The sequence below is a fragment of the Genypterus blacodes genome, unplaced genomic scaffold, assembly GCF_046128005.1.
Source record: "Genypterus blacodes isolate CSIRO-AG114 ecotype Tasmania unplaced genomic scaffold, CSIRO-AGI_Gbla_v1 ptg000156l_1, whole genome shotgun sequence".
In the NCBI taxonomy this organism is placed as follows: Eukaryota; Metazoa; Chordata; class Actinopteri; order Ophidiiformes; family Ophidiidae; genus Genypterus; species Genypterus blacodes.
Window position 1 is genome coordinate 3,661,640 of NW_027466957.1, and position 25,729 is coordinate 3,687,368.

At 39.5% G+C, this 25,729-nt stretch overlaps 1 protein-coding gene across 1 annotated transcript in view; it reads right to left on the bottom strand.

Moving 5' to 3' along the window:
• The window catches only part of nphp4 (nephronophthisis 4), a 141,988-nt gene that overhangs the window by 113,374 nt on the left and 2,885 nt on the right, over positions 1–25,729 (bottom strand). The window contains exons 3-5 of the mRNA XM_076166125.1: positions 12,132–12,301; positions 10,699–10,763; positions 417–566 (exon numbers count right to left, since the gene is read on the bottom strand). Coding sequence (XP_076022240.1) covers positions 417–566; positions 10,699–10,763; positions 12,132–12,301 — 385 coding nt within the window. The remainder of the gene's footprint in view (positions 1–416; positions 567–10,698; positions 10,764–12,131; positions 12,302–25,729) is intronic.

Here is a 25,729-nt window from a genome sequence, read left to right on the forward strand (position 1 = left end):
GAAAATGGCCTGGCAGCTGGAAAGTTGCCAGTTTGCCTCCGGGGCACTGCCCAGGTGCCCGTCAGCAGGGCACCGTAAAATGGCTGCCCTGCACCTCCTCTGTAATGCATTTGTTCGTGTGTGATATGTAAGAGGGTGTGCAAGACAAATTTCAAGTTACGTGTGATAAACATTGGGAATTGCATGTGACCTGACCAAAAAAATTATATATATATATCTTATCTTACAAAAGTAATTATCAGCATGGCTGCGCTGTTGCATACTGTATAGGCGAAATGTTGACAAAGCACTCAAATGACATGATCCAAGTCAAATATATTACAAGGAAATATTTACAATGGTTTCTGGATGGGAAAGTGTTGAACATTCTGAATTTTGGATTGAGCTAAGGCTTTGAGTTTATTGGTTAGTTTTACCTGTTGGAGAAGCTTTGAGTCCAGGAATATTCTCATCGCCAGACACCAGGACATTCTCCGGAAGAAGGTATATCATGGAAACCACTTCTGGATGGCTTTTTATCACACAGTCCAAATGTGCTCCTTCAATAGTCTTCAATAGATTGCCATCTGCAACGAGAGAAATGGGACACATTTTCTGAGAATTTCTCATTATTACACCTGTATTTTATGAAAAACAGGCAATCCATTCTCTGAATACAGATGAAGTAGATATTACTTTCTATTCCCTGATCATTTCCAACATTCCAAACTGATATCATCCATCTACCTAGCGGGTTGGAGTCAAATGTTTTCACGAAAGCACTGAGTCGACCGAGAGATACGCCATCCAACACAAAGACACTTCCATTTTTCAAAATTCCATTTGGATGTTGGTGACCTGGGTGCAATGTTCCATTACACTGGAAGCACCTTTTCCCAGGCCTACACTGAAATGACAACCAATCAACTTAGAAAACATCCTGCGGAAGAGTGTTGCAGAGTAGATGAGACACAAGGTATGAGCAATGAGAGTAGACATCATCATCGTTCAAACACATCATCCGGTGACAGGTGATGACGAGGACCAACAATTCCTGTCATCAACACATAGCAGAGACCATGCTGTAGGTGAGCAAAGCGTTGTTTGATGCGGTATGTATGTTAGCTTCCTCTGAGTCTGAACATCAGCAGAATCTTTCACTCTGACAGGCTTAATAATTAAACCTTCAACAGCATCAGTGGCAATCAATACAGAATGATCTATTCACTCCCACTGACTTTCAACAGATGATGTGATGAATCTGAAGGTGAGTCATTATAGAATGGTGAATTGGTAGAGATGTCTGACAGCGTCAAGTGATGGGTTTTGCTTCATATTTATGGTAACACAAAAAGCATCTGGAAATTGTAGTTACCATCCTGCATGTGGAATAATAGCCAGACAAAAGGAGAACTATTCCAACCCTATAATATCATTAGCATCTGATACAATCATGAATCAATCAATCATGAATCATGAAATGCAAAGTTTTGAAACGTGTACATTTTGTCATATGAATGTTGATACATTCCTCTATGAGGCAACAGAGTTATTGTGCTACCTTGAATTACACTGAGGTTTCATGGATAGATTACAAAATGCGTAGACTGTTAAAATGCCTTTATGAGCAGAATGCTGCATTAGAGCTGTTGGTACTGGAGAGCAAACAAACAGATAATATTCATTCATGTATTACAGTACTTATTCCCGAATCAAGTCATTACTTCTTGCTTACAGATCTACAGGAAATGATATGTTGTTCACCAAGACAATCACCCCAGAACAATCTCAGGTCATGGGAGAGAAACAAGCGTTGTGTGCAATGTCTGTCGTTCCACAAACACGATAAGAAAATGTCGTATTTTTCCTAAATGATGAATGATAAACCACCAAGAATGATGGAATAGAATGGTGGGATAACCAGAAGAGATTGTAAAATGTTACACATCAGTTCACTCATTCTTAACCATCAAATATATTTATTGTTAAGCAAAATGGAAAGCACCTGATTCATCAGAAAACACTTCATACATAAATGATTCATTTTAATGTGTAAAAAAAAATCAAAGATACCTTTTCAGTGTGGAAAAATCATTGATGCATTGATTACATTTTGGCGAGTTGTTGCTTTACTGTATTGTTCAGTTTTAAAATCACTGATGCATTTTTGACTTTCTCCGTTTATTGGGAACTGTATGAAGACTATAGTGGGTTTAAAATATGTGTAATCCTACAAAGGAAATTAGAAATTACAAAGAAATTACAGTATTAACAAAAATAACTAACATAAAGCCATTTTAGCTGGACATAGGTTATCATTAGTCCAGAGCCAGTGCCCTCTCTGTACATGCAAATAAAACCATTTGATTTAAAACAGTTAACAAAATGAATACAAAAAATAGCAGAGCATAGTTTAGTCAAATCTATGCTTCTTCCCTGTGCTGTGGATTTAGAAAAAAGGTTCAGCGAGAGAGAAGAATGCAATGAAGACCAATGAGGTTCATTTTAAAGCAGGCTCTCAGTTTCTATATATCACTCTGTATATAACTAAATACAGTGAAGGGATGTAAAAGGAAATTAAGTAGATTAATTTGTTTCCATTTGTTGGAGTGTTCCGGCGTGTCACTTCTGATAGATTATCTGTCAAATAAAAAAGTAGCATAGTGTGTGGCGCTGCAGGCAAAACAAATCCATCTGGATATTGTCTAAAACAAACACCACTGTCCTTTACAAACCAAACCATAGGGGTACTGTTTCATACAGGATTTCAAAAAGAGTATTTGTTGAATCTGATGCAGAAACTGTCCACAATAATTACCAATAGCCAATAACGTCGGCCTATTTGCCAATAGCGAAGAAGAACTACATGTCTTCTATTGTCATTGCAAAATGCTGACACACTGCTGATTTCTCTAACATGTCTTCTTTCTACTTTAAGGACAATGTGAATAAGGGACAGTAATTTATGCATCAACTAAATTATTCATTTATGTTAGACAATATATATATATACATATATACCTATATATACTTTTATATATATATATATAATATCTGACCACTAAAAATTATGAGCCAGCAAGTGTTATATTATGACTGAATGTCACACAAATACTTTGTTTGCCCACATTAGATTTAGAAATGCTGCTAAAGGCAACCTCTGCATCTTTGCCACAGAGGGATTTTTGCTCATGGCACATCCCCTCCTCACACAGAAGTACACATTATAAAGTGATGTGTGAGCATTGCTTCAAATTAAGATGCTCATGTGAACACAGCTTTCCATCTGGTTGTCCTCTCATCACAATAAGAGGGCCTCAGAGCAGCCCTTCATCGCTCTCTTTACTCTCATTCCATTTTTCTCTCCTTCTCTGCCAATAGGTTAAGAGAAACTTTGATGAATTCAATGAGCTTAAAGCCTCTAGCTTGTTTCCACTTCCTATTTTTGCCTCCTCTGTCTGTAACGCCTGTTTCACACTACATGCAGCGCTGAGGCAGAGCTGCTCTGTGACTGCTACTGCTGTCTTTCACACTAGAAGTGTTGCTGCAGGGCAGAACAGCCGCCCAGTACTGCAAGTACGGTTCAAACTTCCATGAAATATCATTTATTTGGTTGTTTTTGGCTATATTCCACTGTGCACATTATGTACCTCAGTAGAGAGCACAGGGATCCAGTGTGATCCTCCCTCATCCTATTGATACCAGGTGCTTGGACTGTGTATTGTATTGAACAGAGAGCTCCACTAATACCGTATGTCTTCAAAATGCATACTACATACACACTTAAAATGTCATAATTACATGAACAATTCCTTAATATTGGATCAAAGCCATCATTTTGCCATTTTCATCTTGCCGCAGAAAAAAGCATTTGCACCACTTGGGGACTACTCTGCCATGGTGTGCAAGTGTGCAGTGTGAATGTTGTAACCTCTTAACATAGGAACAGAACAAACAGCAAGCAGCTCTGTGCCGCTTCAGGGCGACATAAGCTGCCAGTGTGAAAAGGGCATCAGACTTTTGGAAACCCCACGGCAACCCTTTTTAATCTATATTTTCTATTTTTCTCATTTTATGACATTTAACCCCAACTCCAGCTCGGGAAAACGTTTATACTTTTCTATTTCAATCGAAACTGATCTGTCCTTATTTGATGCTTTTTTCATTTAGTTTTTCACAGATTCTTCATTTCACAGATCTGCCCTTCTTGGTCCCATTTGTATTTCAAAAGTTAAAACTTGCAGTGGTTAACCTAAGCAAACATTCAGCAAGCGCAAAAAGTACAATTTTGAGTAAAAAGCTTGTTTAATGCGAATTTTGCGAATTGCGAATTGTATATACACAATACATTATTAATTATGAGCCCAGCTTGCATTGTGTAGCATTTGGCTGTTGCCACTGGGGTTTCACTTTGTGGTTATCTGCTAAAAAATATCAATTATATTGTGAGATTTCCTCTTATCATTCTACATAACCTGTAGCCTGAAAGTTTTTTGTCACAACTAATTTTGGCAATCATGGCAGCCAAGTTGTACCTCCTCCATGGAAACACACTGGGACTTAGCATCCATCATTGCAAAAAGTTTGGAGAGAAACTCATACACCACAGGCAAAGACAGGCTGACAGACACACTTACAGGCTGAGAGAGAGACACCTTTCGTTCGCCTTCCTTGTTAATATTCTGGGGAATCAGATCATTTGAAGCAATGCTCTGTAGAATGTTAATTGCTAATCATAGGATTAGCAGAGCCGAGTTCCCCTCCAAAGAGGTAGACACCAGCAAACCATCCTGGAGTGAAGTCAAAGAGGCAGTAAAGAAAGCCCAATCAGCATCTGCCCTGGGATCAAGCGGCTTTTCCAACATGCTTTACAAGAAATGCCCAATGTTGCTGCTTAGGCTCTGGAAGCTCCTGCAGAGGAAATGGACAAACGGCACCATTCCATCCAGCTGGAAGAGGGCAGAGGGCTAATTCATGCCAAAGGAGAGGGACTCATCCAGACTACTTAGCCAGTGCAGAACCATCTCTCTCCTTAGTGTAAAGGGAAAGACTTCCTTCTCTGTCTTGGCAGAGAAGGAAGTTGGAGGTAAAGAATGGATAGGAGATGGATTGTCTCCAAGAAAATGTTGGAGACAAAGAATGGATAGTTACTGAATCTATTCAATGTCATTCCAGGTTTCTCTGGGTATTTGGAACACACTGGCGTTCTCATCCGCATCTGAGAGATCAAGACAAACAAGGGAAGGCTGACAGTTCTCTTGCTTGCCTAGCCAACGCATACAGATCAATACCCCACAACCTCATCAGTGTGGCAACGAAGCTTCAACATCCCACAGCCAACAAGGAAATGATCGCCAGCTACTTTGAAGCACTAGAGGTAGATTTACCACCCAGTGGCAGGACCTGGGAAATGGGATCATAATAGGCTGAACAGTCTCACCTGCCTTGTTTATCACAGGAATTCACTTTGTCATGACTGAAGCAGTGAAGGGAGCCAGTGATAGAGTCGAGAATCAGGCAACCTCCTAAATTAAAGCCTCAGAAGTCAAGGAGCATGGTGATCAGTGAAGGAAAACTCACCAACAAGTTTAAACTCAAGGTCCAAGGCAAGATCATTCCATCAATTATGATTTGCACCGACCCAGTGTTCATTACCCACCAACATCACTTTAAGGGCTCTGTAACCCACTTTACTGGATCACAAGAGGAAATGAATCCTGTCAAACAGCTCAATAGCTCTCTAAAGAATCATTTTAGCTCTGTAATGTCATCCAATGCAGTTCTACTGGTGGTTTTCTGCTTTGAAGTGAAGTCAAAATGCATGTCACATGCCCTCCTGATGTCATAGCGAAGTGGCTAGACTGTGAAGCTCAGAACATTTTTGTCTTCGTTTTGCATCTCATTTTGGGTCACAATGCGAGGAATATCACAGCACTGTTCCCCTGGGGGCATTTTGATTTTTCAGTTTTTATGTGTTGCGTTGTTTTTGTTTTATAATATTGTTTTCTATTTCTCCATACAAATATTTTCAACCCCCCCCCCACCAGTGTGTGTGTGTGTGTGTGTGTGTGTGTGTGTGTGTGTGTGTGTGTGTGTGTGTGTGTGTGTGTGTGTGTGTGTGTGTGTGCGTGTGTGTGTGTGCGCGCTTTGTATAGTAACCGTGGCAGAGGGCCTGGCTGGGCAGTAGAACATAGGAACATACTGTTTGGCAGACACCTCCAGTATACAGTGAATCCAGCAGCTATACACCCTGTCTGTTCCCACTCCCCCTTTGACACACAGCTACATCCAAATGACAAATGACAGATTTCAAACATGCTGCCAGAAATACTATTATCAATGCAGAGCAAGGTCACAACAGATTTTACTTCACAGATGCATGTAGGATTTATGGAATAAACAATAATTCAAATTAATTAAGATTATTATTTTCTCCTCACATCACTTCCAAACAAATGCATTTATTGCATTTCAGTTAACATTTTACAAGAATGATTTGTAGCAATGGACATGCACAAATCACACATGGTTTTTGTTTATGTTACAGTTAATCAGTTAAAAGGAAATGTGTCATTTACAAATTTGACTGTAAATGCTAACAGCAATTAGATCGTGATGAGTCATAGTGATGAATCATATGGTCTAACATCACCGTATTGAATGGAATGGACCTGCACAACCAATGGTGTGAGTGTCTTAAAACAGCCATAAAGGCAACAATTGATAATGAGTATTGATGTGAGTTTAAAAGAAGACAATGATCAACAATTTCAATTGCAATGGCACTGTAATGTGGATGGCAGTACCGAGGCAATATTCCTGCCCAACACCTAAAAGCTCAAAAATAAAGACTGGGAGGCGAGTTAAAGCCTGTAAAATACTAAATCTAGAAGAGTGAGAAAATTGGAATGCCTTTACATTGACCTAATGTCCAGCTAAATCATGGAGATATCTGCACACTGCCATAGCCTCTTAACTTCACTGCAATACACAATTCATGCATTGAGACAGCTACAGTAATGCTAAGAATGTCTTTTAAATTATTTCCTCCAAAGCTTGGCACTGCAAGTTTCAAGGTTTTGCCAGTATACAATTCACATGTAGGCTGCATCAATCAAAGGTAAATGCCCACTTAATTATCCTATTTGAATTTATTGGGCTTTATTTCTTCTATGAGGGGAGCCAAGTAATGTGATGGCAAAAGCATCATGAGACCCATGTGGTGGCATAAAGTGCTTTCTCTGTCCTATTTCCTATCTCTTGTGGTGCTGAATGTTGCTTTGCAGTAAACAAGCGGAGACAAACACACAATTTACTGTGCAAACAGAGGACAGAGTGCTGACCTACCTATGTACTCCAACAGGGTGCAAATACTTGCCTTCGAACAGAAAATAACCTTTATAGTGTAAATGATAGGACCTGGTTTTGTTTGCCCCAATCATTCTACCACACGACTAAAGCAACAGTGTAGATAGCTGAAGTTCTACCACCCTGGCTTCTGTTCGCATATGTAAATGCCTGGGGTTTAGCAGTTCATTTCAAGGATTTTGGACGTGCATTCTGAGCACAAAATCCCTACACAAAATCCCATTCATAGTAGAACGGGCTAGCAAGAGAAGGGTGCAGATCTATAGCTCCCTGTAGCCTATCTCCAATAACATCTCAAATGTAGATCTAAGGCTTTTCACATTACTTCATCAACACACCAAAACAGGACCCGTTGGGCTTTCAGCTATAAAGGCTGCTGTAGTCAAACTGTGAGACCCCCGATTTATTACACCCCCACGAGACTACACTTCACACAGCATGTTCTCAACTGTTTTTAGTGAATAAAAAGCCGAACTAGCTACCTCTCCCTGCCTGCTGCCTGCTGCCTGTTGCCTGTTGCCTGTTGCCTGTTGCCTGGCAGCTCTGTTTTGAAATAAATGATGATAACCTTCCTTCACATAGCACCACCTGTCCATACCGGCATTGTAAAAAGGATGACGGAGTGACATCAGGCCAGGTTGTGTTTGAGTGTGTAAGTAAAAAATATTGTTTTATACTGTCAAGTTGAGCTAAATCTATTCTACAAAGGAAGTTGAACAAACCTCAGCCTTGTTTATGTTAGCTGATTTCACGTAAGAGCAAACAATCATATTAGAGGCGTATGAAGAATATAAAGCTATAATGACCGCAAAGAGCAACACCACTACTGCAAATGATGCCAGAGAGGAATGCTGGCACAAAAATGCAAATCCTGTATATGAGTAAGTTAATACTTTTACCTTATTACTCAATGCAGTCGGGAATGCCTTACTGAGGCACTCGTCATTTCATGCGACTTCAGAATCGTGTATTGCAAATCCTAATGAGTATCCGATCTCATCAGGCCAGATTGAGTAGCAGTTACACTCCGACAGTTCAATGCGACCTGGTGTATCAGATCTCATATCCGATTGTATTATCCAGCGCATTCAAAACAACCAGGAGATACAGTGGAGGTCGAGCCCGCATGAGACGCTCACTGATGAGGAGGCAGCCACAAAGACCTGCTATTAAAGCAAGTTTGTGTGTGTGCAGCTGTTTCTGTGGAGACCACAGTCAGCACAGGTGGACCAAAACTTCCCTGATTCCGACTGGACTCCCAGTGTCCATGTGGGATACACACCTTAAGCTGCAGCCTCCTTTACTAGCAGCACACTTGTGTCTGTGTGTAAACCAGAGGCTGCTGCGCTCTGGCGGTGAGCCACAGGGTCATGCTGCTGGGCCACTGCATATTTGTTCAGGGTGAGAAAAACATTTACATACAAACATTTATATTATCCATGAGGAGTCTGAGCCCTCTGCTCTTTGCGTAAAGCATATATAAGCATAACCACCTTAATTTTGCCGAGAGGAAATGTAGTGGAAAGGCATGTTTTCATGACGTGGGTCCGGTGAAAGCGTGTCATGTAGCCTGGCGTGATCAGATACGAGAAAAATGATATACTATGCCACATGAGTATCCGTAGCCAGAGTTCCTTCTCCTCAATGTAATCTAAATCTTCATACCATCACACCAAGGATCGTGTGTGTCTACTTTCCTATTTTTTGTAATTCTATGTAAAGGGTTTCATGTTCGTTTCATGCCGAATGCACTTTAAATAAAGCTGAATTTGATTTGACTACATTCACAAAATACAAGCCATAATTATTTCTTTAGGTTTAATTCTGGCAGTCTGATACAAATATTGTCTGCTCTCTGGTGAGAAAATGTAGAGTTGGTAAAGAATATCCTCAAGGAAATCAACCAGATTTTGCCTGTATCACAGTCACAGGATCCTGCAGGAATGCTGGCACTATCTTAGTTGAGTGATCATCAGGTCTGCTCCGTACCAGGCTAGTGTTGGAGCATAAGTTACTGTGGTGACTGAGTGCAATCAGAAGTGAGACAGCTTTGTCACATTGAAAAATCAGTCAATCTCCCTTCATTGTTTATGCCTCAGGACTCGATGTTTACAGTACTACTATACACCACCATTTAATCTACATATATCTACTATGATTTATGTTCACTGTTTTGTCTACATGTCAGTGTATCAAATCTCAGGTTAGTGTCTGAGCTTGCACCCTGAGCAACAGCACAGAAAGAGCAACAGCACACAGCATAGCAACATTCCAATGAACTAGAAGCAAATGGTTAATAATTCAGAAAGTATAAGTGTCAATTTGAGAGGTTTTCTAATATTCATGTGACATGATAGCCAGGACAGGCATTCTGCCTCTCACTGGGTGCGGCATTATTCATACCGTGGGCAACTGCTGCATTTTGAAATTCATAGTTTCGGTTAGGCCAAGTGAAGAATGATTTTATTGCTACAGTCACGGATAGTTCTTTTAATATGCGTGAACCCAACCCAAACAGCCTTCATCCAAAGCCCAGAAAAAGAGCCGAGCAGTTTTATAATTTATACACTAGCTAAGATTACTTGGTGGCTCAATACCAAATTAATATTGAATTAAAGTTATAACAGTCCATCATAAATTCAGAATCAGAATCTGAAGAGCTTTATTGCCGAGTAAGTTTTCACTCACAAGGAATTTGTGCTAGTCGTTGATGCGATCAACATATAAGAGCAACAGTAAATCTACAGTAAAAAAACATACATTGTTATATACAGAAAGTGGAATAATGCAAGTACTAACAATGTAGTATTTTGACTAATGCAGCAAAAGTTTGTTGTTCTGTAATATGTATTTTTCTATGTAGTGAAAGGCTTTTGGAATAGACTTGGAATTTGAACATTTGTTAAAACTGAAGCAGTTCAGTTTAAGAGACTGGAACAAGCTGACTGTGTACATTAAGTACTGAACTATACCTCTAGAGAGGTAACCTATTGCGTTACTACAACAGTTAAGGCTGGCTGAGGTAAACATTACGTGATAGTACAAACTAGTTTGCATTGCTATGTATCTACTACATATTGTGCAATCCACCAACCAGAATATAACAGTTCTGTCTATCAATTATGCAAATAGTCATTTGGGGAAACTTGTACTCAAAGCCTTACAAAGGTTTGATGCGAAGATCTGATAAGATGCTCACATATGGAACCTGGTAGATTTACTGGCTTTGAATAAAATTATGCTCAAATGCTCCAACTACTGTGGTCCCCATTCTACACTCACATTACTCAAGGATAATACTTAAAGGGACCAAATAAATTCCTCCTAAAACCAGTGTACATCATTCCTTACTGTGAACAGCATCCTTCAGCAAGGGATGGAGCAGGCCTCTCGGTGATCCATGGTGCAGATTCAGTCTAGGAAACAAATAACCAGCATGAATTACTGACTGAATAAATGGAACTGCAAGGTCTTTTCATCAAGAGCTAGGTGTCTATAGACTGAACATTTAATCTCTTGAGACGAATGTCTATCAATTAACTTTCTGCCAGAAATTCTGAGTAGATTTTGCAGAAGCCTTACTTTTTTCTGTTGTAATCTCCGTAGTTTTCTTAGCTGGGTTTTAAATAGAAGGCACACTATTTTAATTAGTTTTGACAGAATTAATTGATATATGATATATATGACATACAACTTTATAACCTGTTTTTACTTTCTAGTATAACCATTCAATTTGGTCATACTGAGTGTGAGTCATTTATGTGTCACTCCTGTGAATCTGTGAGTCTGGAACGGTTTGATCTGACTGAAACTGGCCTGCTTGCACTGTGTCTCACTGTGTCTCACAGTGTCTACATTGCTCAGTCCACTCTCGTCCCAAGTGTTTATAGATATAATATCTCTGGCAGAGCAGTGGCTTGAAAATAAGAAAACATGATTCTGTTGAAAAATGAGAAAGAGATGCCTCTTCCTGAATCGGAGAAATAAAGGAGGAAGATAGAAATTTCAGAGTAAGGACAATCAGATGAAGTACTGGCAGTGATAGGATGATGTCAAATGAGACTCTATTGTATGTAGGGATGTAGGGGTGGGGTGACGCGTCGACGTAAATCGACTAGCCGATTACGTAAATACGTCGATTTGCATAACCGTGCGCCGACGCGTCATCATGACGTAAAATGGCCGCACCAGGTGAAAGCATGCAAGCAACAGGAGAACAAGCTGCGGCAAAAAAAAGTCCCACGGTCTAAAGTGAAAGCATCGCGGAGCATGTTGTCAAGGCGGCAGCACTTTGTGTCCCTGCCCTGTCAGACCAACTGATCGCGGAGCAAACTGACCTGCCTCTCTTGTATTTTTATTGTTGAATGCAGATTGCGCTCAATCACTTTTACTTGAATTGAATAAGCAATATGTTGGATTGTAGAACAGAGATTATCAGTTAAAAGGTGGCTATCTGTGGAATAATGCACTGCAAATCTTTGTTACATTTGTTTGTTTTCAAGAGAAGATGATTGGAGAAAATATTGAAATATAAATGATTTTGGGGGAAATCATTGTTATATTGTGTAAAAAATATAATCTATAGATTAATCGACTAATCGAAAAATATAATCTGTAGATTAATCGTTAGGTGCAGCCCTACTTGTATCACCTTTGTAGGTTAAGCCTGACATTTTGACATTCCCATCCTAACTAGCTAACAAGCTGTGGATTTCTTTCAGACAGAAATCTCTTCAAAAAGCTTAATTAATCCCGTGCTGAAGTAATTAGGAAATGCTAATCACCTCCTGAGTCCGTCAGCAGCCTGCTCCACTGGCCTGTTGGTAAAAAGCTCCAGGACAGTGAAGCCTCGGCCCAGGGCCTGTTGAGAGCCGTCTGGCCTGACTGACAATGCTGCTAGCTCCACAATTACTACAGTGCTGGGCAACAGTAGAGATGTGTGGAAGTAGAGGACCTGGAGATGAAACACAAGTTAAGAAGAATGTCAATGTCAATCCAATTTGTTGAGAATGCAGGCAGAATACACAATTATGCCATAAACATCATTGACCTTTCTTTAGGTGGATGTTTATCCTTAATGTTTCCCCACACCACAAATATGAGAACAGCACCAAAGCACAAGACAATAAAAAGAAATCAGGTTTTATGCTTAAAGAAAGACATCAGGATGAAAATTAGTTGCAGATTGCTCTCTTAGTGTGACATTATAACAGGGTGAATGAATACAGAAATACAGTACAATATGCCCGCTTGTGTGCATTTTAGTGCCTATCAATCTGTCATAGCCATAAGAGGGACCGTTTTAAACTGACACTAAACTGTTAACAGTATTTTAGTGATCAACAATTTCAGCTTCAACTTCCAAGACTTCTCTTATGATTGTTTAGAGATGCTACAAGGGGAATCGAATGTTGGCAATATGTCAGTCACAATAAACAATCACTTTACCTGCAAGTTGAACAGATGTGATAACTATGATAATTTGATTATTGGTATACGGAAAACATATTGAAATACAAATGATTCAGGTCAATGCAACACAGACATCGTCAAAATAATGGAACATTTCATATTGCTGATCTGTATAGATACAAGGATACTGATTGGAACATTAAGGTCCCCATACATCACATACTGTACATGTAGGCACTATATCACATTGTGGGCATTCTTGCCTTTATTGCGGGAAGGATATTGGTGAAAGAGAAAGAAAATGAGTTGAGATAGGACAGCCACATGTACACTAAAGCATCGTTCTAGTGGGGAAGTAGGGCCATTACTCACTTTGGAAGTGAGGAGAAGGATTTTAAATTCTATTGTGGATTTCAAGTGGGAGTAATATGATCTCTTTTCCTAGTTTGTGTCAATACACAACCAGCTGAATTCTGGACCAGCTGGAGAGTCTTTAGAGACTTATTAGGGCAGACTGATAATAAGGAATTACAGCAGTCCTGATCAAAGATGAAGAAATGAGAAATCATTGAAGATAGTTTACTATGGTCAATTGAAGAAAACTGTCTTATTTGACTTGACTGACTTAATCAACGTTTCTTGGGTTCTTGTGTTTGAGGATAAATCAGTGCCTATTGGGGGCAGGAGGTGATGAATTTTAGTTCTAATTGTTAATTTTATCATTAAAGAAGCTCATGAGGTCGTTACCACTGACTGGTATTACAGCTAAAAGAGGTTCTTCTGAATTGTGAATGATGAAACAATATGTTAAAGAAAGACTTGAAAAGCACAAGTATAATGGCCAAGGGGTTATTTACTGCATTTCTGGACGTTTAAAAGGCGATGTAAAGGCAAAGGAAGTATTAAGCCGCCAAAATCGAGCAGAAATTATAACAAAATTACACATGCAAACAAAACCATGTAATAACTCCCCATGAAGGGCTAACTGGATCCTTCTGTGGCCAGACATATCCCATCGCCTGAGAACTCTGACCTCTTTCAGGTTGATTTCCCAATGTCAGCTGGATCATCCAAACAGGTAACTTATTATGTAACCGATTCCCATATTATTTTGGTAATTGAGGTTTTCATTATCTGTGGTGGTTTACGCTAAGCTGATGAACTTGCTGTGTTTCAGGCGGGTGACATTCCCAGGTTAGACAGACCATGGAGATATGTTGCAATTCTTACTTTAGTACGACGTCAGTACCCGTGGAATTTTCTCTTATGAATATAATTACTATTTTGATAAAGCTGTGATTTTAATGAAGCTTGTTTGCTCCACACAGCCTGTCAGCTTGCTGCATTGCTTTGGTACATTTTGCTGGGCCAAGCTGCATGTGCAGCTTGTCATGTGTTTGCTGGGGTTATCCTCACTTTGCCATTCAGGTGCTGAAGGCGATATTATATTATATCAACTGTGTGCCACATGCTTGCACACACATCTGTCCGACAGACAGACACTTGGAGGAGATGTTTTCCACTGCTGACTTTTTATACAGTTACAGTACATAGCTGATATTTTTTCACCACAACATAATTATCAAGGTCTGGACCTTTGTGACTTTATAGCTGGCTACAGCCATGTCAAGAGGTGAGCATTGTCACCCACTTCAGGGAATGCTTTAGGATTATGTGGGGCTGGTTAACTTCACTCAGTTCAGAAAAAAGACTGTAGAGCCTCTGGAAGCTTTGCTATGGTCAATTGTTTACAATTTCTGCTCTCAATTTGTTGAATGATGCCTTACCAACAAGGATGGCTGATTCACAAATGTTCCTAACAAGCTCCTGGTGATTCAGCATTAGTACTTGGCGTGGGTGATATAGTCATTAAATCTCAAGGCGTACTTTTGCAACACTATGATACATGTAACACTGAACGTTTTTGACTGAAATAATAATAGCTACAGCACATAATATATAAAAGCAGGCACAGTGGCATTTTTTCCACCAGTACATTTTTTTTTTCTTATATCTCTTTCACTCACTATTTTTACATGTTTTTATTTTCCTTCCTACCTTAACTTCCAAATCAAAGCCTTATATTTGAGTGAACTTCTCTTGAACCTATCCCAAGCCTGAATATCAAGGGATCAACGTAGGAGGGCGGTCCTCATTTTCTATCATCTTTACCCAAGCTGCAGCTCCCTCCTGCGATAACGTGGAATTTGCATTGTGGCCAAAGACATAGTCCCCAGTCGATGAACGTGGTCATTGTTCAGGATGGATTTCCAATTCAAAGGCAGAAATCCTTTTTCATCTACCCCACAGCTTTGATACACCTCCAAATTGATTGTGTTCCAATCTCCGGATAAGCACTCTCTGTTCCCATGGAGAAAATATCTCACTCAATACATTTGTAATGATTTAGATTTACAGGATGTAGTCACTGCTCGAGAATATACAGTATCTCAAGAGGACACGTTTGGTTTCTGTACTGCACTGTATTGTGTAATGTTTACACATGAAAGATTATTCAAGGATTGAAAAGGCATCTTTGGCTACTTCACACCAATAGTCATGAAATAGTGACAGGGGTGGACTGGGAAGGAAATGCAGCTGCAGACTTTGAAATTGCACCTTCATCCCTGAGAAACACGTTCCACATCATACTACTGAAAATGGTGAAACAATATGATAGACCTGCCAACAGTCATCTCTCAAATCTAGTCAATGACACGCATGCATGCAACTGGATGGTAGATAAATGTAGCTGAATCCAACTGAATCATGGCACTTTGGTTGCACTCTCGATTTGGTTGCTCTCTATTTGGTTTCTCTCTATTTTTAGTTTTCTGAGCTTCACCACACAGCTATTTCTTCACTTTTTCCAGGGGTAAGCTGCTTGTTTATTTCCTTCACACTCGGACAGTCGGACTTGAGTGTTTACAGTGAATTCAAAGATTCTGTGACTTAAGAATACACATCAACATCCCTCTGTATTTTTGCAGAGGGATTTAGATCGAATTTAGAGTATTCATATTCTCTGCATTAGAGTTAACATGGAATATGTTTGCCAGACAAACGCATTCTTGGCAGTGACCAGACACACAGAGAGGCCTTAATTCAGAGGAGGACAAATTTCACACAGGATACCATGATTCAGTTAATTATAAGTATGCCAAAGCATAATCAGCGCACTGTCCAGGAACCGGTAAGCTCCAAATATTTCAAACTTATGCAGAAAGGAAAATGTTTATTGATTGATTGATGCCACCATGGCAATAGTGTTAACATAAATTGTTCGGACTTAATTGTCACTGACTGACTTGTATTATAGAGGAATTCAGATATAAAATACAGTTGATAGCCTGATCTCATCATCTCTGTTCCTTCAATGATAAAAGGAAAAACATCTCATGCACACCATGGAATCACTAGCACTGGCTGTTTGTGCTTTACAAACAATAATCACTCTCTAATACTGTTATCGGCATTAAAAAGCTAAAGCCAATTCTTCTTTTCCCTCGAGGCGTCCATTCAAAATGTTCAACTTGTGGGCAACTGGGCATTTATTGAATGAAGGGGGAAACCACAGATATTGAGAGATGAAATGGGCTCCAAAAGAGCAGTGGTTTTGCACAGTGAACTCGGAAGGCACAGGAGTGTAATTGAAAGGGCCCGTTGTCCGGCCCCTGGAGATTCCCAAAAGAAAGGTGAACATGGCATTTTTATTCAATTCACACTGGCAGCAAACCTGGGAGCACAGATCTGCTACCTCCGATTTCAATATCAGTAAAACTCCATTTCTCCGCATGCATATATGAACTAGTATCAACTATTCAGGATTGTGCGTGTCTATTATGAACAAAATATAGATCAGGTATTATCTGTTCACATGAAGCATGATGGTTCTGAACATGAACCACCATTCATTGTGACCTGAATAAGCCGGGAGATTCTACAGGAATATGATTCTACAATACACACGCGAAACACCCAAATACACCATCAAGCTTCCATTTCAATAAGCAACATACTTGGTTATACATGGGTCTGCATTATGAAAGTGTACGTCGGTGCTACCCCCGTCTGTATAACTGCCATGTAAGGCATGCCATGCTTAAGGTAATAACTAGACACTCAAACAAATACTTTCCGGTAGTGCTTTCATACTAGTTTTCAGAGGGCAGGTAAAAGAATAGCCATACCTTGGACATCTTGGAAAGGGTGTAGAGAGGGAGGGGTTAACTCAGACATTTCACAAACAGATAACTAGTAAGCATTAGCATCAAAAAAAGGTCTTGGAGTACAACTGTCACTATTGTAGGAGATGTGGCAGTGTGGACAGAGGGAGAGAAAATTACATGGAGTGATGGAGGTTGCAGTGGTTTCAGTCAACCCTATGGCCAATAATGCCACTGCACTGAAACAGGGATAGACATGCCTGTGTATCAATGTACAGTAGGTACATTTCAGCTCATTCGAACAGACTTTCAGCTAGACGTACAGACAAGCCAATTCTGCACAGGGGATCAATATATTATGTGTGAATACTGGCAACTTAATGTCAGAGCTATGATTTCTGCATCACAAGCTATGAATACAGTACAGTGGTGGCATTTAAATGATTCACTCCATGACAGCATATCCACAACAGTTACAATATAGTGCAATTCAACATCTGGTCATTCATTCCAAGGTAATGCACTATGTGTCTATCAAAGCCTTCCTGAATGCTTATAAGGCCAGGATATATCTATACAATCTTTACTGGATTGCAGTAGTGTAATCTAGCCAAGTTGCCCTATCCTAGTCAAGTAAGGTGGAAGGTGTCCTTTTACGGTCTGCCAGTGACATTAGTATGGTTGTGGTGTTTTGAAAACGTAAATATAAGTGAGTTAGCTGAGTTTATCTCTTCCAATCTAATATTAGCGTCTTTAGAATATAACATTACAACTGAGAATCAACTGCCATAACTTGCCTTCGTGTCCGTGGACGCCTTGTTAAGTTATACTTGTCATCTTGAATCAGCCTCCTCTATCTGCACATTTGGTAAATGGGCCGTACTTATATAATGCTTTTATTCAAAGCGCTTTACAATGAACTCACATTGACCCATTTGTACATTGATGGAAGGAGCATACCATCACACACAGGCGCAGTTTGGGTTTCAGTGTCCTGCTCAATAACACTTCGACAGGCTCTCAGGAGCCCGCAATCAATCCAGGAACCTTCTGATCCCTGGAAAACCACTCACCATCAACACCGCCCCATTTGGCTATTTCTAACTGTTTGACTCTACATAAAGCTCAACCGTTTCCTCTTACTTTGTGAAACCTACCAGACTCTGAAATGTGAAATTTGTTCTTCTTGCCGAAAGTTGACAAATTCAAATAAAAATAGCCTTCTTAAAATAACTGGCACACACACATTTAACTTACCATTTGCAGAATAAACCTCCTAAACTCTATATTCTAAGTTAACATCTATGCATGGTCAGAGATATACAAACAGAGGGGGATAAATGAAAAATGGAACCACAATATACAGTATATGACAAATAGGCAATTAAAAGGAAGCGGTTGTTTTAGAGGGTGAGACAGAAAAGTTTTTCTATGGCCTCTGGTGCAAAAGGAAAAAGAAAAGCAAGCACTGGATTAAGTGAGAGTGTGATTGTTGTGTCCCCTGAGGTTTCCACGCAGCTGCAGTTTAAAAAAAATGTAACTGAATATAAATATTTATCTGATAAGAAAAAACGGTAGACAGGGAGCAGCTGATCTATCAGCCACGGATGACAGCATTGCAGCAGTTATTAGAGAAGCAGCTCAATTAACTAGAATCCCTTCAAGGGATGGAGGTGACAATGATGTGCTTTCCACCCAGCCAAACCTTCCACGCATCAGTGATCACATTTCGCTAAAATCTTTTTTGTGCCCCATCAGATAAATTTGTTATTCTTGAGTGGCCATCCCAAATTGATGACCCTTTTATTTTCATTGTACTGTAGATTAATAAGCCATCAGATACCTGCAAGTGTTTAGGTAACTAATTCAAAACATTTGCACAATGTGGCAAACTGATGGTCACATGCAAAAAATGTTCCTAAATAACCTCGGTGCAAGGTTAGAAATTTTGTCTTCACATATTAAGCACCATCAAGCTGTAGGCAAAGTATGGGTATCAATAAAAGTGCCTACATGCCCTGCGTGTGCACCCCTGTGGCTTGACTGTAGTAATTTACTAGCGAGTAGAAATTGTAAGAGCAGGTTTTTCTCCTCTCGTTAAAAAAATGGAATTAAAAACTGGAGTCCTTAAGCAGTTATTAAAAATGTAATCAACGTATAAAGAACTTAACTGATTTACATACAGAAAGTGACCCCTCTGACAAGCTCACTATTATAAGGCCCTACCACTACTGAAGCAAGGCTAAACTTCCAATGTACATTTTAAAGACTATTTCCAGTAAGGAGCAAGTTACCTATAAATGTACATAAACTGCAAAGAACATAGGCATTTACAAATACCCATAATGGCTCCAAACTGGCTGGGGAAATACAGATAAGGGTCACAGGATTTTACGAAACACAGCTAAGACCTGTCAGAAGCCTATCAAACCACACAGTACATACATTTTGTGTTTTCAAGCGTTGTCGTGTGATGTCCGGCTTCTCTAATTAACATCGTCAAGACATCTTTAGATTTTCAAAACAATTCTGACTAGTTTGGCTGTAGCTGTGGCTGAGTATTATAGGGGTGGCACTTCAGTGTGAGCTGTAAGGCATTACACACTATCCAAAGCTGATATTTGGTCCCTTTGGAGCTGAAATATTGATCAGTTCCAAAGGAAAGCGGTGCGATCTACACCCCCACAGTCCCCATGTATAATTAAAGTGTATATCTCTGGGAGTGGCATGCCAGTTGGGAGAAGGAATTAAGAACTGAGATAAGCTGAGGAGCTGCCATGGCCGCTCCATTGTCCATCAATCATACAATTTTTCACTCAGAGAGGTTTTGCAGGCAAACATTATTTACAGTAGATGCATTGTAAAAAGAATATGGAGATTGGAGTGGATTGGAGTGCGGCAGTTATTTCAACTGGTACACCTTGGAATAACGACCGTCTCAAAAATACAAGCTATATATTATTTCCACTTCAGTGCTTGACTGGTCACTGGTTTCAAAATGGGTATCAGTGATGTAAACACTGCTGCTAAATGACACAATACATATTGATTACTTGAAAGTGTAACTTGCACCTCAGGTACCAAATTAACAGACAAGTATTTAAATACTACTCTAGTACAGTAGGAGCCACCCCTAGAACAATTTACTTGACTTTGTTGTCATGTGTGAGTCAAAAAAATGTAGAGCAGCTTTTGGAAACAGCGGAAGGGGAATTGGAAACTCTAAAGAAGTGGTTCAATGTGAATAAATACATAGAAATATAATGTAAACGAAGGGAAATTCATGGCGTTGGTGTTGCAATTCTGAAAGTAACTCTCAAGATAAATGACATAGAAATTGAAAAAGTGAATGAAAACAAATTATCGGGTGTATAAACCCTGCTGGAAACCTTACATAAATCATATCAAATCAGAACTGTCCAAATCCATTGCAATACTGCACAAAACAGAGAATATCTTGTATCCCAGCTCACTATTTATTCTTTACTGCTAACTCGTAGTTCCATACATTACATACTGTGTGGAAATAGGGAAACACTTACAAAACATCAATCTTCGTACTGCAAAACAAACCACAATTGCCAATAAGGCTGATTATTACGCTCCAACCAACTCATTATTTATCAAATCATTGCCTAAAATTGATGGACCTTGTTAGGATTAAAACTCAACAAATAATGTTCAGAGAACAAAATTAAAAAATAGAATTTCCCCTCACTGAATACAAAAAGTATTCAGTGAGGGGAAATGATATGTTTGAAAATGTGTGACGATCAAAGGGGTCAAATTATGGAATGGTAATAAGGAACTCAATGAGTGTAGGAATGTGTGTAAATTGAGGAAAATGTTTAGGAATATTGCAGCTGAGGGGATACAGGGGATGTGACAAATACTGAGGAGAATGAGGTCACAGATCTGTTGCTGGGTTTCTTGTTTATATTGTATTTATTTTGGTTTGTTTTGTTTCACTGCTGCTCTAGAGCAGGTTGGGTAAGCTAAAATAAGTATGTAACCAGGGTAGGCACATTAGGGTTAGGCTTCAACCTACACCTTTTTTTCAGTTAAAGAATATCTTTTTTTTTTAGTTTTTTTTTTATATTATTTATTATTTTATCTATTTTATTTTGGAAAAAAAATTCAATAACAACGTCTCATAGCAAAAATATGAGAGCAGAGAATATGAGAGAATATGAGAGCAGATTTCGAGGACATGAGCACCTCTTGTTTTCCAGGGAACATAGTCAGTACCTCCAATTATTTCTCTTTGTAGAGAAAAGCACATTTTCAGACCGCATCACATGAGTACTATATTCTATGAGCCATAATCAGTGCTCCATGGCGCTGAAGCAGTGTTAGTGTTCTTCAAGAAATACACAACTATCCTAAAGGCAATGAAAAACAGGTGTGTTCAAAAATTGCAGTGCAATCACATTACTGACTGCTGCAAGACTTTTTGAAAAACCCAACACATGCTTAAACCAAAGGACATGTCTCTTCGGTGCAGTTATAAAATGCACACGTAAGGCTGTTAACATTAACAGCAACAGTCTGAAGAGCCAAGAGGCTATATAAAGTGCATGTCACACACACACACACAGAATATCAGGGGATAATTGCGCCTTTGTCAAATCATTAGAGCAAACACCACCCACACAGATAAAACATGTCATGTAATACAGTCTCATTCCTATGTAGAGACTTGGCTGTCTCTTCTATTGGAGGTTTGTCTGCTCTCCTAGAACACAAAAACCCATAAGACGGTTCAGGCATGCTACAGCTTCAACCAAATGGTCAACAACCATGCATTTTGACTTCATCACAGAGATAATAATTACATTTAATGGTGAATAGTGTTACGCTTTACAGACCGTCGCAGCTACATACTCGCCAGTGTGGTGACAATACTAAATATAACACTGCATACCAAGCAGACACAGAGAAAGATGAGCATAGTTGTCATAGTTATGCCTGCTTGTTGAATGTAAGAAAGTGCTTCTTCATTTAGCTCTGTGTGGCCGACCACCGAACCTTGGATTCATGGTGAAAATGTTTCATATCGGCTCAGCTGATCCAGCAAAGGTGACATACAGTCTATCTAAGTTTGTTTTCTGGAGACAACTGCATACTATTTTATCTGAGGGTGGATGAGACTGAAGCACAGTGAATGAAAAAGGATGATTAATGTAGATTTATCTAGTTTGTTTATATCATTTGGGAGTCAGAAAATCTCGCCTTTTGTTCGGATCAGTGGAAATTACAGTTAGAGTTCTTTCTATATGACAGCCGCATGGATATGCCTGAAAAGAAGTAAACAATTTGTGCAATCGTACATGGCAAGACGCAGAACACTGCACAACACACAATAAGAAATATCTTAGAAGCCAACAATGGAAAACAGAACAGAAACCAACGTAAGTGTCTAGCATTAGAAAGCCTCATGGGCCACGTCACCCAAATAACGGTCCTTCAATAAAATCGTCCCTCCCTCCTTGTAGAGTATGCTATCCTAGTACAAGGCTTGAGTTTAGTTTTGTAATGTCACTGTCAGATTTTGCAACCTGCTGTACTCATCAACAAGAAACCTCTGCTTTAAGGGATGAATTCAACGTGTGCACATATTCTCTTCTCTCTGCATGAGTTTAAAACCATATGGGATTCTTTATTTTCAAATTAGTTTCCTCTTCAGAGAGCAACAATTCCACAGACAAAAACAAAGAGGAATTACATGACTGATGTTCAGTTGTTTTCCCGTCGGCAAACTACAGTAGCCTCCTGATTTTCTATGCTTTGAAGTAATGTAATAAGGTTGTGTGGGTATTGGGGGGGGGGCTTTTTTCAAATCACATTCAGAGATAAAGATGGAAATGGGATATGGTTAAGGCAGGAGTTGGCACAGAGCTTGAACACAAGAGTTAAGGGTGAGATAGAAGCAGATTAGATGGACCGGTGTGTATTACCCCAGACCAGTTTATTCTGAGAAATGCTACCTACATCACACCAAACAGTGGTCGGACAGCTGAAACAACCGAGGATGCACCAACACAAACAAAACTTGGCCTTTTCTCCAAAGCCCAGCTGTCAGTCTGATAACATTGCACATATGAGAGGACACCGCTGGCTCCCTGAGCAGGCAGGGAGTTCAAATGGAGTGATCACAGTGAGAGACAATGTAGAAAATGCACATTTCTCCCTTCTTCCTCCAGTCTCCCCAGCCATCTGTGCTGCCCATAGCACAACATTGCCATCTGCTGGCTCCCGCCTGAACTGTATTCAAATGAATTTGGAAAGGGAGCTTTCCGGCTAAACAAGATCTATCCAGTGAACAATAACAGACACACCAAGAAGCCAGTAAGAAAAGGAGAGTGTAGTGATTTAGGACATACTTGGCACCTGCATGAAATAGGATATCAAAAGCAATAATTGGAAACGTGAGAGTCCCGAGCTGCTTCTCGAGAGTTTTACTTGACTTGTGGAGGACTAAAGGGCTGAGACAGATGCTACGAATACCTTAGCACAGTATTAGAAACCCAAAAATACACTAATAAAACTAAATTAATAAAAAATGCATACTAAAACATCATCATCCCAAAAAGTCAATTACGGCTTTAAGTATGTTTGACATTACTGGGATTGGTACATGTCGTAACTAAAAACATTGCAATGGCAAACAATAAACCATTGACAAAACCATCAAAATGTCCTCTATAACTCCACTGAAACATTCTTTTAAAAAACAGCTTTGCGCTTCATGAGTTCCACTTGACAACTCGAGAACAACTCCCAAAGCAGCCAACACAAAAGGCAGCAGACGGCCTCATTGTCAAGACGCCATCTTTGCCTGTGCCAGGGAAAACAGAAATGCACAGACATAGCAAGGAAATTGGTTTAGTGAGAGCTCTATCTCTTTTTAATCACTGCACATCATTGATTTTCACACGATATTAAAACCAATCCATCATGGCTGTTGGGGGTGCTTGCAATTTTCACTATGATCTCCTGCTCTTCTGTAACGCAGGAGAGAATCCCCCCTCTGACATTATTTGGATATCAAACAGCAATTTGCCACTCATAAACAACAGCATGAGTGCAAGTGCATTGGACCAAATCCAATAAAAAAGCTAGTGCAGCTCTTGTGGCACAACACAGAGAGGGCCAGGCCCACTTTATCATCCTGATAGGATATGATGTGGTTTATATTATTACCCTGGAAGGATAATAGGATTTGGATGCTTATTGGGATACCAACAGTTTTTTATAGAAGCTATGACTATTACACTGGATCAAAGTAACACCATACAATGTGAGAGATTCTCGATCAAAAGAACATCAAACAGAGGAGAGGGGTGACAACAGATGGCAATGAAACTGGAAGAATGTGCCATAGCTGTGACTCATTTGGTGTCTCTGCAAAAAGAGGAGTTGTAATGCCCCCCCCCCCCTGCATTTAATAACCAGCCTGTGCTTAGTGTATGCTTCCATTTCTCATCTTCTCCAACATCTCACACCGTAAGGCATCTGCAGGCAGCATTGACACTGGAAGCGCAGCAGTGCTCTCACACAATAATAAAACAGTGGGTGACTGGCCTCCAACCAGGAGGTACAGAGGCCCTCATACATTTCATAGAAGGAGACAACAGACATCCAGCTGCTCCACAGATATGCTCAGAAATAACTATTAAATGGAATTGGAAAAGTTCTAAAAATGAGGCTGGGTCACAAACTGTGTTTAGGGGGTGTGAGAGTTAAGAGTACATGTTTCGTGGATACACTCCAGCAGACACCAGACACTCTCATCTCACTAACATCAGGAAAGACTGAATGCATGTGAATTACAGATGACATGGGAACTACAGGGAATTCCCAGAGTTACAGGGAATGTGAAAATATGTATGTGCAATATGAAAGGTATAGTATTAGTAAAATAGTGAAATCAGTAATCACATTGTTTTGTTTTCTATGAGATTAATATGACGTAAATTCATTAGTGTGAGCTTGACACTGACAATGTATACAGAGAAAAATTCATGTTGCTGAGTGTAAGTGCTTATTGATACAAATTGTGAGGGTTGGATAATAGGATTTGGATGCTTATTGGGATACCAACAGTTTCTTATAGAAGCTATGACTATTACACTGGATGAATAGTCATATTACATATCAATATTTTGTAAATGTTCACACAAAAGACGCTTATTCAGCTGCTTTGGGTGGAGAATCAGCCATGTGTATAAATGTTATTAATAATGTCAAACATGAGTAGCTCTCAGACACTTTTATTTTGTCAAATTAGCTCTCAGAGGAAAAAAGGTTGGAGACGCCTGGTCTAGAGCAACAATCCCTCAATAGGGGTGCTGTACTGTAATTGCTTACCCTACAGCAAGCAATATCTTTGGCACAATTTTAAGGAATTTGTAATTTATACTTTAAGACACACTGAATGGCAAATAGATTAAAGATATGAATGAAATTAAGAATGAAAGATAGAATGCCTTATATGTATATAAGAAGACATTGACATTGATCTTATTTCTACTGTAGTTCAACATGATCACAACTACAGTGTTTGAATTGAGCAACTTTCATGATGTTTTGGGACCACCAGGGATGACTTACTGTAAAGTCCTAATGTGATGATGCACAACTCATTCCACCAAAGGATAATCATGAACCGGGCCTTTTTGGGCTGAACAGACAATAAACTGTACTAGGAAGTGAATTCTTATTTGGCCTCAAACCCAACATAGACATACCAAAGCATAAAGCTCCTTTCTGAGTTGATGAAATATGTTAGTGTTCATAGACAC